The sequence below is a fragment of the Drosophila obscura genome, unplaced genomic scaffold (assembly GCF_018151105.1).
Source record: "Drosophila obscura isolate BZ-5 IFL unplaced genomic scaffold, ASM1815110v1 contig_1, whole genome shotgun sequence".
Lineage (NCBI taxonomy): Eukaryota > Metazoa > Arthropoda > Insecta > Diptera > Drosophilidae > Drosophila > Drosophila obscura.
Genome location: NW_024542679.1, coordinates 2,877,445 through 2,890,282, shown reverse-complemented (window position 1 = coordinate 2,890,282; position 12,838 = coordinate 2,877,445). Strand labels below are relative to the sequence as shown.

Genomic DNA, 12,838 nt, shown 5'->3' with positions numbered 1-12,838 from the left:
TTTCGATTCGTTTAGATTCGAGGCAGGACATTTGTGCGGGTCCAACCCGGAAAAGGACTTACAAGACCCCTAAGGATGGGACACAAAACGATATCAGATACACGCTGAAAAAGAGACACTGAAATTTCGCCCGCAGGTAATCAATTTCACTTGTGGCACGGAGCACCCAGTGCGAGAAAGGATGTGGCCATGTCCTTGTGCTCTCTCTGCAAGTGACAGGCTCTCGCCCTGTGAAATGATATTAAAAATTATTGCGCATATTTATAAATTTAATTTCACAGAGAGAACAAGAGAGAGCAGAGCAGAAATCACTGCAGGGCAGCAGCAGCAGCAGCATCGTAAATGGCAGGAATTCCATTCCATGTGCTCAATATTCTTATGGTTTTTTAACATCTCTCCCTCTGCCTCCGTTTCTCTCTCTCTCTGTCTGCCTGTGTGTCTGTGTCTCTGGTGCACATTTCATTCACGCTTTGTCTCTTAAGCGGCGGCTATAAAAGCAAAGGACACGAGATACCAGAGACTCACTCACACGACGAGATACTTTCACACAGATGCGTCGCCTGGGTCGAGCCGTCAAGTGGCGCATTTAATGGTTGATGTCGTATATCGGCTTTACAGGTGCCATATTTGGCTCTGTGTAATTGAGTGCCTGAAATAAAGATGCAACAGTATACAGAGCAGTGTCTAATTTTGTCAATTTTTGGTAGGCCCTCAAGTTTATGGCAGCCGCTCAGGTCAGGATGGAACAGAACCCATTAAATAATTGCAGTGCGAAAATGTCGCCTGTCAGCTGATTCGTTATTCGTTGTTCACACTCATTAAACATGCACTCATTCGCTCGTGATTATTGAATAATATTAAATCAGCTCCGACAGGGATTAAATGTCAGCAACAATCTGGATTGCAGTTGCCTGCCCCTGGCTTGCCCTGCCGTCTGAGTGGGTGGGCCGGGCCATAAGCCAACAAAAACCATTTACTCGCAGCTACTCGTATTTTTTGCCACCCTCCCCCCTTGCCATGGCATTTTATGTAATGCAAACACTTTGACTTAATTAAAATGGCAATGGCAAACAAAGACTATGCACAGCACTGCACTGCATATGGGTGAGAGATGGGGATGGGGATGGGGAAACCCCGGGCAAACAATGAAGAATATTCATTGTTTTGATAACTCGGACACAAGATTGGCTTTCCTTGGCAGAAGAAAATCCTAAAAAAAAAACCCCCGCCTCCCCCTTTCTAACCCCAACTAAAATTACACAAATTTTTGTGGTCAGGCTATTAATATTGAAACAAAGACAGAGGCCGAGACCAGGGAAAGATGTTAATACGTATACGAATATATTGTGCAGCATATTCCCGGTTACACTTTCGTGCAAAATTGGAAACACTCTTCAGATTTTATGGAACGAAAAGTCTCTTTGTGGCAGGACAAGGCACAGCCCAAGAGAGAACTGAAGTTGGGAACATCGAGAATAGAATATTGAAATGGAATTTGTGTATCTTGCCCAAGAATTTAGCAAGTCTGAAATTCAGTTGACTGAATTGAAAACGAGAACATGGGGCATGGCAGAGAGTTGTGTGTGTGTGCTGGCTACATAGTTTGTGGAAAATGAAAGGTTGCAATGAAAAATGATTTCCAGCTGCGTAGTTTGGGTTCCAGTTTGTGCTGCTGCTGGCTCTGTGGGCTCTGTGGGCTCTGTGGGCTCTGGGGCTCTGTCCCTTTGTCCCCCCGTTGCGTACGCATCACAGAATCACGTTACACAAGCATCAGGCTGGTGATGCTGCTGCCAATGCTGATGATGGAATACCTAGATGTGTGCTCTGCTCCTGGGTTGGTTTGAATATTCGTTTGGTTTTAAGTGAACAAAGTAGAGGCAACCGAACAACTCTCTAATTAGTGATGCGAAAATGTTGTGTCCATAACTGCTGTCCGTTTGACCAACTCCAACTCGGAGGGTAATCCGAGGCGGCGCGCTGCTGCTGCTGCTGCTGCTGGCCATTAAATTGTATCCTGTCTGGCAAACAAGTCCTAATAATTAACCAATTACCTGGCCGCACTTCAAAGCTGTTGCTGCTGCTGCTGCTACCCCGAACATCGCATCGCATCGAGTCGGGTCTTGGGTCTTGGGTTACGCACTGCCAGCTTCCATTTTTGTAGTCCCAAAGTGCTCGCCTGTTGCTGGTTTTGCTGGCGTTTTCGACCAGAGGCCACAAAACTTTCATCTTCCATGGGTCTGGTGGGTCTAGCTGGGTGTGTGGAGGGTGTGTGGAGTATTCATTGCTTATTCATAGCTCAACACACAAATGAGCGACCCTTAACGAGGCTCCTTGATGGAACTTGTCTCTCTGCAGCAGACAGCAAAGATTAACCCGGATCAAATGTGCCCAAATATTAGTGAAAAATACAAGTGAGCAATAGACTTGAACTTGGAGTTGGAGCTGTGTTTTGTGCTGCTTCATTTTAAAGAATGAATCGACATGCATTAAGGATGATGTCTTCCCCCGACATGGATAAATAAATGGGGTTGGACATTGCAGTGGACATTTATAGACAGCAAAGATTAATTCGGGCCACAAAAATGTTGAAGTTATTCGCAGAAATCTCACATTATTTATGGATGAAATGTTTTATGCCCTCGAAGACTTTTTCAGTTGGAGTCCTGGGAGTCCTGGGAGTCTATTAAACTAATGAAAATTAGAGAGAAGCATCAACTATCTAGGGGGGGAAAGACGCGCCTGTGCGTGTCCTTGAACAGACATCAAACTGCTTTTCGGGGGGTGGCAGAGGACAGGGCATATAAACACGTACGCTGCTGGCTCAACTATGAGAAACCCCGGCCAGGACTATTTCAACCCCTGAAGCACCAGAGCAGCAGCAACAACAGCAGGTGCCCATCAGGAAAGGGACTACCGTCACAACGCCACAGCAGCCCCAAAAGAGGGGAGGCCACAGTGAAATAAAAAACGCATATTGCGTAAATTTCGATGGCAAAGGCGAAGGTATCGCAGGTCGCAAAAGTCGGATTCGCATTCGGAGTAGGGACACAGCCACAGCTACAGCCAGAAGCAGAGTCAGGTGCGTGTGCGGCACTTATGAGTGGCACTTAGCCTGGCCTAATACCCATCATTAGAGCATTTAACAGGAAACACGTGACACTGCATGGAAGCCACCCTACCCCGAACTGCTCACCGTGCTCCTCGTGGCTTCGCAGAGACACAGAAGAAGAAAACACTTTAAAAATTCCCATTTTCACACCCCAAAGGATTTGACAAAGCTTTGGCTTTCAAAGGCCCACTGCCTCCAGAGCGGGTGTCGGCTGCTGATGGCTGGAGGAGGCAGCCGTCACCCAGGGCCTAGACACAGTGGTTCCAGCGAGGTGACGGAATTGTAATTAATTTCGAATTATTCCACAGTCTAAGCTAAAAATAAACGACTGCCAGGTACCGTGGAATTAGGGGACACGATTTAACGTGTTGTTTAGCATTCGTTGTCACATGGCAGTGGAACAAATAATATACGAATAGACGAGATATCGTTTGAATTTCCAGCCGGGCGCGCAAACGAGCGATGCTGTAAAGTGGCAACTCTGGAAACGCTGAACCAAACTATGTTATTGCACTGTTAAGTGCGACTGTTTTCGCGCCTAACAGCGCCAAACACTGATTTCGAGTACATGCAAGCAGTTGAACCGATAATCTGCACTGCTTGATGTTTGGCGGTAAATGTTTCAAATTCTAGCTGAGTTTTTAATAATTATTCATTTTATTTAATTAATATAAAGCTATTTTGTTGACTGTAGCACTTTCAACGTACGTTAAGCGTTTAGAAAAATCGTAAAAGTTACAAATTGTTGTGACTGTGTGTGTGTGTGTGGTTGTGTATGTGTGGGGTGGTGGCCGCAGTGTGTTGGGGGTGGGGCGTGGGGCAGAAGGTGGTGCTGAGACTGGATTAAAATTAGAGAGTTTAAATCGAAAAAATACTTGAAAGACATTCCTCGTCCTCCTCCTCTTCCTCATCATTTGGTACGAACTTTGTACATTTTACAAACATTAAAAACTAACACCAATCCGATTCAGATGCAGATGCAGATTCAGATTCAGATTAGTGCATTAAGTAGACTACTGCAGCAAGGAGGGAGGTGGCCAGGAGGGTGGAGAGTGCGCCGCCAGCTAGAGAGGAGGCGCCAGAGCGGCAATAGTACTCATCACAGTTGGCATCGGCGAGGGTCTTGTAGCGATGCAGCACCTCCGACCAGTTGCAGAGACCGACGCTGCACCAGTCCAGCTGCACGGCATCCTGATTGAGGAAGAAGACGACCTTCTCCTTGTCGAGCGCGGCGGGGCAGTCGTACTTCACGGCCACAAAGTTGGCGGCGAAGGGGCCCAGGATGCTCGTCTTCCAGCGCCGGTTCGTCAGGCTGTTGTAGTTGTCGGCCCGCAGCTTGATGTCATCCTTGCGGATGCCCAGGGCCGTGATGAGGGTCTGCAGCCCAGTGGTGTGCCCGAAATGGGCGATCACATGCGGCGACAAGGGATTGCTCAGGTGCGTGAGCATGTCCTGCACGAGACGGCAGTTGAGACGTGCCGTATCCTCCTCGTAGCCATAGCCCGATCCGTAGTAGTACTTGAGATCCTCGGCATACTCAAAGACAGTCACCTGCTCCGGCAGGAAGGCGCCGCACCAGACGCTCGTGCGATCCACCTGCCACGCCTGCTCGTAGCGGCACGTGTCATACATCAGCGTGATGTCAGCCTGGTCCAGAGTGTACAGATAGCTACAGGCAGATCCAAATAGAGAATTAATTACAATTACTGCCAGTGCGAGTCTGGAGCTCAATCTCACCCCAATCTCGTGGAGATATCTGCCAGGGTGCTGTTCCACAGGGCGGAGTGTGTGTACTTGTGGTACTCGGATCCCTCGCCCTTGTAGTTGAGCTCGTTGTACGACTGGCAGTAGTCGTAGGGGCGCAGCAGGAGATCATCTTTGGGCATGTCCACGGGATGGGCGGCATTCCCGGTGCCAAACAAACCCTCGGCAAACGCCTTGAAGCTCTCTGTGGTCCGCTGGGTGTCCGTGTGGCGGAACTGCAAAGCAAATCCAAAGTATTATTGAAGATTCGCAAAGGCTAGTTCGAATTGCAAATGCTCACCTGATAATACGTATCATTGTAGTCCTTGGGCAGGACAGTGGGATAGTAGCGCTGATAGAGCTTGGCAGTGCCCCGCAGATCATCGTAGCCCTGGCTGGTCAGAAACTCATCCATATCGGGGGTAATGCTGCTGTTGCCCTTCCACAGCTGAATGGCAATCAGATCCTCAGTGCACAGCGCATTGTCGTCGGGCTTGGTCTTTGCCACCCGATAGTTATTAACGATTTGATCGCGCAGCTAAACAAAGCGAAAGAAGGGAGCAATATTAGGCTGTAGAGAGTGAACGATCGGTGGTGCCGGGACTCTACCTCTATCAGCCGGGAGGCCTTCTTGATGGTACCCGATTTGGGTAGCCTGGTGCCGTGCCTGTGGAAGACCCACATTTTCTTGGGCTCGCAGCCGGGCACCAGGTACTGCTTGTCGATGTTGCTGCTCTTGGCAATCTGGTAGGCCGTCTTCGAGGCAAATTGCGCTGTTTGCGGGCGATCCGAATCCTTGCCAAAGCAGTAATCCTCCTGCCCATCCACCAGGTATGGTGCCACCAGTGGCACCAGCAGCAGCAGCAGCAAACGCATGTTGTCTCTGGAGACAGACAGAAAGAAAGACAGACAGAGAGTTGAGTTGAGTTGAGTTGAGCGGAGAAAAGGGTTGTATTCGGTCGGGACATGGACATGGACATATCCTTGAACTGTCGCCAGCCCTAATGGACAGGGGACAGGACGAGTGTCATATGTGGAGGAATGCCATCACCACCACCCCAGCCCCCACAGAGCCACAGAAGCGCCGCAGGAAAAGCAGGAAAGGCAGGAAAGGTGTGGCATTTAAATTGCTTCGCTGGCGTCTGGCAAGACGACTATAAAGGAGGGGCCTGGCCCACAGAATCGAAGCACAGAATGGAAATTCAGTCAAAGGAAATGCCAGCACACACGCACCCATCCACCCACACACACACACACACACACACACACACACATAACTGGCGCGAATGAACCTCAACTGTGGCCCTAAAAATTAGGCTAATGATTATCTTTCTGACAAATTGCTGCAGTTCCTCCACGTGGCCGCCATAGCACCTTACAGCCAAACGTCATAGCGCCCACCTCCTGTCCGCCAATCACCTCAATTAGGTCAGTGGATTGGGAGGGGGAGAGGGAGAGGGAGAGGGTATGGCTCATAAAAAGTTTGTAATGTTTCAATTTAGTATCTACATATGTATCATGGTATGATGCCCGCATCCGCACATCCCCAGCATTGATTAATCAACAGAAGGGTCTGCTCCATCCGCAGGGTCTCCTTCTAGGGCTGCATGGGGTGTGAAGTGACAATAGGTTGCCCATTAACCGACACGACACACAATTTGAATGTAACTTGAGCTGATTTTAACTTGAACTTCGTCTGTTGTTAGCCCTGCCCCTAGCCCCCATCGATTGATCGATCGATCGCTCAGGCAGGCCTGTCAATAGAAATTCTATTAAAATAGATCTACAATAAATATTATATCAAAAATATTGCATCGGTAAAGAGAACTCAAAAGAAGACAACAAAAAGATTGTAGTAATTTAATATTCTTCATATATTTATATGTGTATATAAGCTATATAATTCTTTAATCTCGCTATTTGGAGAATGTCCATTTGTCATTTGGGGGCCTGTCAACTGCCTGTTTCCTACCTTAGGCTCTAATTCTCATGGATTATCTTAGATCTCTCTGATTTATCTTCTATATTGAGATAATATTCATATAGTAGTAGTCCATCGGCTGTTAGATATCGGACTTGCCGGGCCTATAGGCTCTGTACACGGATGGGAAATTAATGTCACTGTATAATATAAAGTTCCCCCCATGCAACATGCAGGGAATCTAACTATATATACGAAATGTAATCCCATAAAAAAAAGGAAAAAACAGTGAGCACTAAAAGGTTGCATTTCAGCTGAAATTCGTGCCTAAAACCAAATCAGAATTTAACTTAAATATTTTTTCAACTTTTCAAATAAAATTAAATTACATTGCATGAATGTCTTGTGCCACTGCTGCTGCTACTGCTGCTACTGCTGCTGCTGTGTGGCATGGCTTTTAATTTGAAAATGCATTTGGTGGAAAGCCTGCTTCCAAAACAAATAAATCCGCCTGCCAGTCAAAACAGAGCAGAGCAGCCACAAAAACACAAAGTAAAACAAATAAATTGTAGCCGAAATAAGAACCAAAAATAGAACGAAATTAATTTCTGTTTCTGCTCTGGTCTGCTCTGCTTTGCTCTCTGTTTTGTGTTTAGTTTGGATCGTGTTTGCATCATCGATCGATGGCCATTGCCTCCAAAAATTACGCACAACTACTCTCGTTGCGATGCTGCAACCTGTTGCCTCATGCCACGAGAAGAAGCTGCTGTGCCTGTGGCTTCGGTGCCTTCGGTGCCCTGCCACAAAGTGACGTCATGGGCATTGCATTGACAGCTGCAATTAGCCTGGGAATTTATAATTACATATATCGCCTCCTCACACCCACCCCACCCCACAGCCGATCCAACCGATGTGCTGTCATTGAGGAGCGGCAGAGCACACACGCATCTAATTTGTTCATCCATTTCCATCTTTGGATCTTTGCATCTTTTGCATTTTCAATTTCAAGTGCAAATAATTGCATGACTCGCGCGCATCCATTGGATACACTTTTCAGCTTCGATACGATCCGATCGTAGTTCTCCAACCCCCCCTGCCCGTAGCTGGACCCCACTCCCCTAATCAATTGAATGCCCTGCCTTTGTTTTTTGCCCCACAATTTCTGTTAGTTTTCTGTGCTGTGGCTGTGCTGTGCTGTAGTGTGTTTTCTCAATGTGAAATTAAAATTCCAATTCGACTGCCACGGACGGACGTCGTCCCGTCTCGTGTATTCTTTGATCACTTTATGAGAACTGGATATGCCAGAGATCCCCAGAGATCGCCAACATTTGAAACTAATTTAATCTTTCAATAATATTCATGATAAAACTCTCGTATTTGTGTAGGAGCGTGCGTGATATTTGGCCAATTTTTGCAGCTACATATACATATATATATCAACCATTCCTCGTGTATTTCCCTCTATGTGCCCTCGCTCTGATTTCAGTTTCAGCGGGTCTGTTTTTTCCTGGGTTTTTAGAGCATAACATAAATCAAAACCAGAATTCCCCCTGCTATTTTTTCCGACGACACAACCGGCCCACGAAAAGTCATTGCCATTAGCCGAGTGTCCAAATGAAATCAAATTCATCATTTTACCAATTGATTCACTCGGCCACAGACCCACTTCCAGACCCACATAGATCTCTGCAGATTGATTGATCAAAAGATCGTTGAACTTTCCCCAGGAGAGTATGACATAATTTTGAGACGAGTACGAAAGAATTACGGAAACGATGCTCCAGTATTTGTTATGTGCCAGTGGAGCAGCACTTTCGATTCAATTTGTGGCCAAAAGTTAATTCATTAAACACGCAAAACGTTTTTTGTTTTGTTTTGTTGTTTCGCGAGCTGCTGTGAAAATTGTCGCGCAATTTCCAAAACCCAAAAAGCAAAAACTGCCGTGTGCTGTGTGCATATTAATTAGCATATATTTATACCTATGCACATACATGCATACATATTTGATGATACATGATGTATCTGTGCTGGTGCTATACGAATGCCATGACAGAGAAACAGCCGTCGAGTCGACCAATTATCGTAATGATGCTCCAAGCGCAATTCACTTAAAAATCCCCAACACGTCTACGGAAAACGGCACATATATCATGCATATATTCCTTATATGAATGGCCATTAAGCCGTGCCTGGAAATGGGGGTCGGGTCCGGAGACCGGGTAGACCAGACCGGAACATGCATTCATTGCGAGCATAAAAAATTCTAGGGACAAGGACAAGATTTTGGTTAATATTCAAAGAGCGTTCATGTTGTTTTTCCCAGTGCCTGGGAACTATGCGACTCCTCTAGGGTTTTCCCCAGAGAATGTTTAATTCGAAAAAAAAGGCTGGAAAACAGAACATAAAGTGTTTAATTTATCACTTGGGGGCCCCCGCCCGAGGCGACCTTCTCTCCATTACATCAGATCTCAGATCTGGACGGACGGGGGGCGGCTGTCTCGTCTGTCTTTCTGTTTGTTGGAAAATATTCTAAATTATGCCGCCTTGCTTGACCTCAGAGACGAAGCAAGTGTGGCTGTGGCAGTGGCATGGACAGTGGCAGGGGCAGCGATGGTGGCAGACGCACATTTCCCCATCTTGGAATTTTGTAAGAGTTTTCCAAATATTTGTGGGATTTTGGCAGGCGGAATATCTGTTCGTACACCCAAAAATAGAACCGCTCTTCGTTTATAATGATATATTAACTAATTCCCATTAAAAAGCAAGGAAAGTGCTTGGGGCGGCCGCTGAAAGGCGGCTGAAAAACGCCACTATTTCGGTTTGAAATAAAAGGAAAGTCTCTTTACGTATTTTCCGCTTTTCCACGGTTAAGGTTAAGTGAGCAGAAGAAGAGCAGTCGGGGGAAATGAATGCCAAAATGCTTTTGGCACGAATTCAAGAGGAAAAACTTTTGACAAATTCTGCAATTTATTTGAAGTGAGTGCAAAAGGGTGGGAGGTGGGAAACGAGCAAGAGAGCCAAAGATCGCGTCACAGAGAGATAGAGAATGGGAGAGCACAGATCAGAGAGTGGAAAACAACGTTAGAATATACGTTTTTATGTCTATAACCGGTTTCGATCTCTGTCTCTCTCTCTCTCTCTCTTTGTTGTTCACAAACATTTGCTTTTCGGAGGTAGTTGGCCCACTTTGGGCTGGGCCTAGACGAACCCCACCCCCTGCCCATATCAGGTAGCTGCCGAGGCAAATAGCGAAAAGCCGTCAACGAACCGCAGGAGAATTCCAGAATTTGTTGTAACACAAAATTTGTGCACACATTTAAACGAAAGAAAAAGACTGCTAAGCATTTGATACCCTTTACCGCGTGGATTGTATATATTTTCGCTTGTTGAGGAAGGACTATCTTTAAAGAGGAGATTTCTTCGAAAGTCTTTTTATTCCATCGATAATTCCCGTGAAAGCTATATGGTATATTGATCAGATCCAAGAGGTTACGACTTGTACATATGCATATTGCATGCTTAAAAGGCCAGAACTTAAGTCGTTGATTTTGATCTTAATGGAGCTATGGAGACATTCCCTGCGTGTCCCAACATTCTAGTCACAATCGTAAGACCCTCCTCTGCAAGGGCATACAAATAAATTAAATATTTAATGTGGCTAGCGTGCCGATGCTCGAGGCTTGCCCCAGTGGCAAAGGCAGGGGCGTCGTCGCGTTGCCCAATCGTAAATCTGGGAATCCTCCAAAGGGCGGACCAGCCACAAGGGAGAAGCTCCTCCAAGATGTAGGAGTACGGGGACACTTGTGTCAACTATTTGTATATGTAATTTGCTTATCTTTTTTGCTGCTTTTCATTTAATTCCATGAGCTTAGATTAATTGTGTCCGCTGTCCAGCTAATTATTTTGATTGTCTTTGCTTTGCATGCGGCGTGCGTTTTTTAAGCGCGTGCAAAACGCAGCACTAGCCTCGTTTTGAGTCAGAGTCCGTATAGAGTGGGTCTGGGAGCCATTCAAGCCATTCCACTGCCAGCTGCTAATTTGATTGCTAACTCAACAACGCGACAAACGCGAATAAACAGACATTTCTAACTGAAAACAGAGATCTGATTAGATCATTGAACCTCCCCCTTCGCTGGCTTGCGGTTCTGTTCCTAACTTTCTTTCGGGCATTAAACAAAAAAATTTAAATCCCACGCTGCGTGGAAATGGAAACCCGAAAACAACATAAAGAAACATAAAGAACTAAAAGGGAAAAAACACAAGACAAGAAAACAAATTTGTTACCAAAAACTGATTAATGTTGCCACCACACCACAACAGAACCACTCAAGTTTCCAGCGTTTTTCATTCATATGCAAAATGAAGACAGAACACCTGCGAGAGGAGCCCTGCCCTGAAGGGCTTGCAGAAGAATGATATTGCGATGATATTAAGGTAAGCATTTTGTTGAGCTCATCACAAAAACACGAAAAATCTGATGGAGGGAGGGAGGCGTAGCATGTCTTCTCTCCGCTTATATAAGAATTATAGATGATTGCCGGACCGAACAGGTTTCCCACTCAAGTCATTTTCTAACGCTACGCTAACAACAAAATATACGGATACAATACGCTCGGATCGGATCGTTCGAAAATAAACACAAAATTGGCTTGCTCTCTATGCTGCAGGTGCAGCTGACAGGTAAGAGAACATCTGTCCCATGAAAAAAGAGAGCGCTAGCTAGCTGCTTCGTTTCTAATAGTTCTCTAATGGTTCAATTAAATGATATATACAAGACGAGTATTTTGGCAATTGCCAGAAACTATCCCAACAATTTGAGCGCGAAATTTATGGGTTGATTGTTGCGGATGTTTATGGGAATTTTATTCAAATGGCAGACAGTTAATGCTTCATAAATTATATTGATGATTTAAATTTTATGCCAAATTTTAACTCAATTTGTTCATCGACACAAACACACACACGCAGGCGCACATTGTATAGTAATTGTAAAGATTTAGCACACACCTATTTAAAGTGCACAGTTTTGACTGTAGAATTAGTTTAGTTAACCGATTCGTTTGCTTTGCAGTATTTCTTCCCACAAATTAACTCCAAACGCTGAACTGCACGCGAAACCGTTCAAAATGGAAATAAAACCCGCGACCAAATCGACAGCCGTATGTTGTCTACCGCGCCATTCGGTTATCGTAACGGGCCGTCTATCGCTAATAGTGTGCTGCCCAAGGTATATTCAATGGAAGGTTTGGATGTTTATTTTGGCACTCAAAAGTGCATCGCATCTTATGTGAGGCCACAAATAAATAGGAGCGAGAGTACCTGCTATTTTATATACCCTGCTAACTTCTGAGAGTAAAATCGCAGTGTAGGTAAGCGTGGGAAGTCAGGTAAATTGACAGGTGAGAAGATGGGCGGGGGAGGGAGAGGGAGATGCTGCAAGTGATAATCTTGGTGTTTTGTAGGAACGCATGTGGAGTAGATGTACAGTTAATATAGCTTAAATATTTATTTGCGTGTGTAACTAGAACACTCTGATAAGACGAACAATAGAACGAGCCATGACAGGCGTTCAAGTTTAATCGGTAACTGATTGCAACTTATCATGTCTCACTCAAACTAGTATAGATCTCAAGTATATAGATAGGTACTTACGCAAAAGCTGCATCCTAGATAGCGTGGGTAATCTTGTTTTGGGATTGTTTGACAAGTTGCCGGGATAGGAGAAAAACTGACCACAGTGTAGTCCCGGGCCCGTGGAAGCACTTCAGTTTTTTGAATTCTTTGAATTCACGGCGACTCAAGTGGTGTCGATCTATTATAAATCACGCTCTCAATCTCCTTATGACGTCCTCCGAGGCGTCACAAGGCGTCATTAGCGAAATCGGTCACAAATTTCCCGGAAACGTACTTCCTATGTTTCATTATTATTTTATATATTAGATGTTATGCAATTGCACACACAAATGGGCAACATTCTCCATACCTTGCTTGGGAAAATTTAATTGAGATATTGTCTGTAATCTCAGGCTCAAATTGCTGCAGATGGATCTAAAGGAGAAGTTACA

The 12,838-nt window shown here is 45.4% G+C and overlaps 1 protein-coding gene across 1 annotated transcript; it reads right to left on the bottom strand.

Moving 5' to 3' along the window:
* Nucleotides 1-3,747: 3,747 nt before the first annotated feature.
* On the bottom strand, nucleotides 3,748-11,962 carry LOC111077359 (multiple inositol polyphosphate phosphatase 1). The gene is made up of 5 exons (XM_022371605.2): nucleotides 11,781-11,962; nucleotides 5,462-5,735; nucleotides 5,154-5,390; nucleotides 4,847-5,088; nucleotides 3,748-4,778 (listed from the first exon to the last, which is right to left on the bottom strand). The coding sequence occupies exons 2-5, from the start codon at nucleotides 5,726-5,728 to the stop codon at nucleotides 4,106-4,108; spliced, it is 1,419 nt and encodes a 472-aa protein (XP_022227297.2). The 5' UTR covers nucleotides 5,729-5,735; nucleotides 11,781-11,962; the 3' UTR covers nucleotides 3,748-4,105.
* Between the last annotated feature and the right edge of the window lie 876 nt (nucleotides 11,963-12,838).

Excerpts from the sequence above, each read along its gene's own strand:
- LOC111077359 (XM_022371605.2), bottom strand. The coding sequence starts at position 5,728 with ATGCGTTTGCTGCTGCTGCTGCTGGTGCCACTGGTGGCACCATACCTG. Across the intron at positions 5,391-5,461 it reads AGGCCTCCCGGCTGATAGAG|CTGCGCGATCAAATCGTTAA; the intron begins GTAGAGTCCCGG and ends CGCTTTGTTTAG. Across the intron at positions 5,089-5,153 it reads ACAATGATACGTATTATCAG|TTCCGCCACACGGACACCCA; the intron begins GTGAGCATTTGC and ends TTTGCTTTGCAG.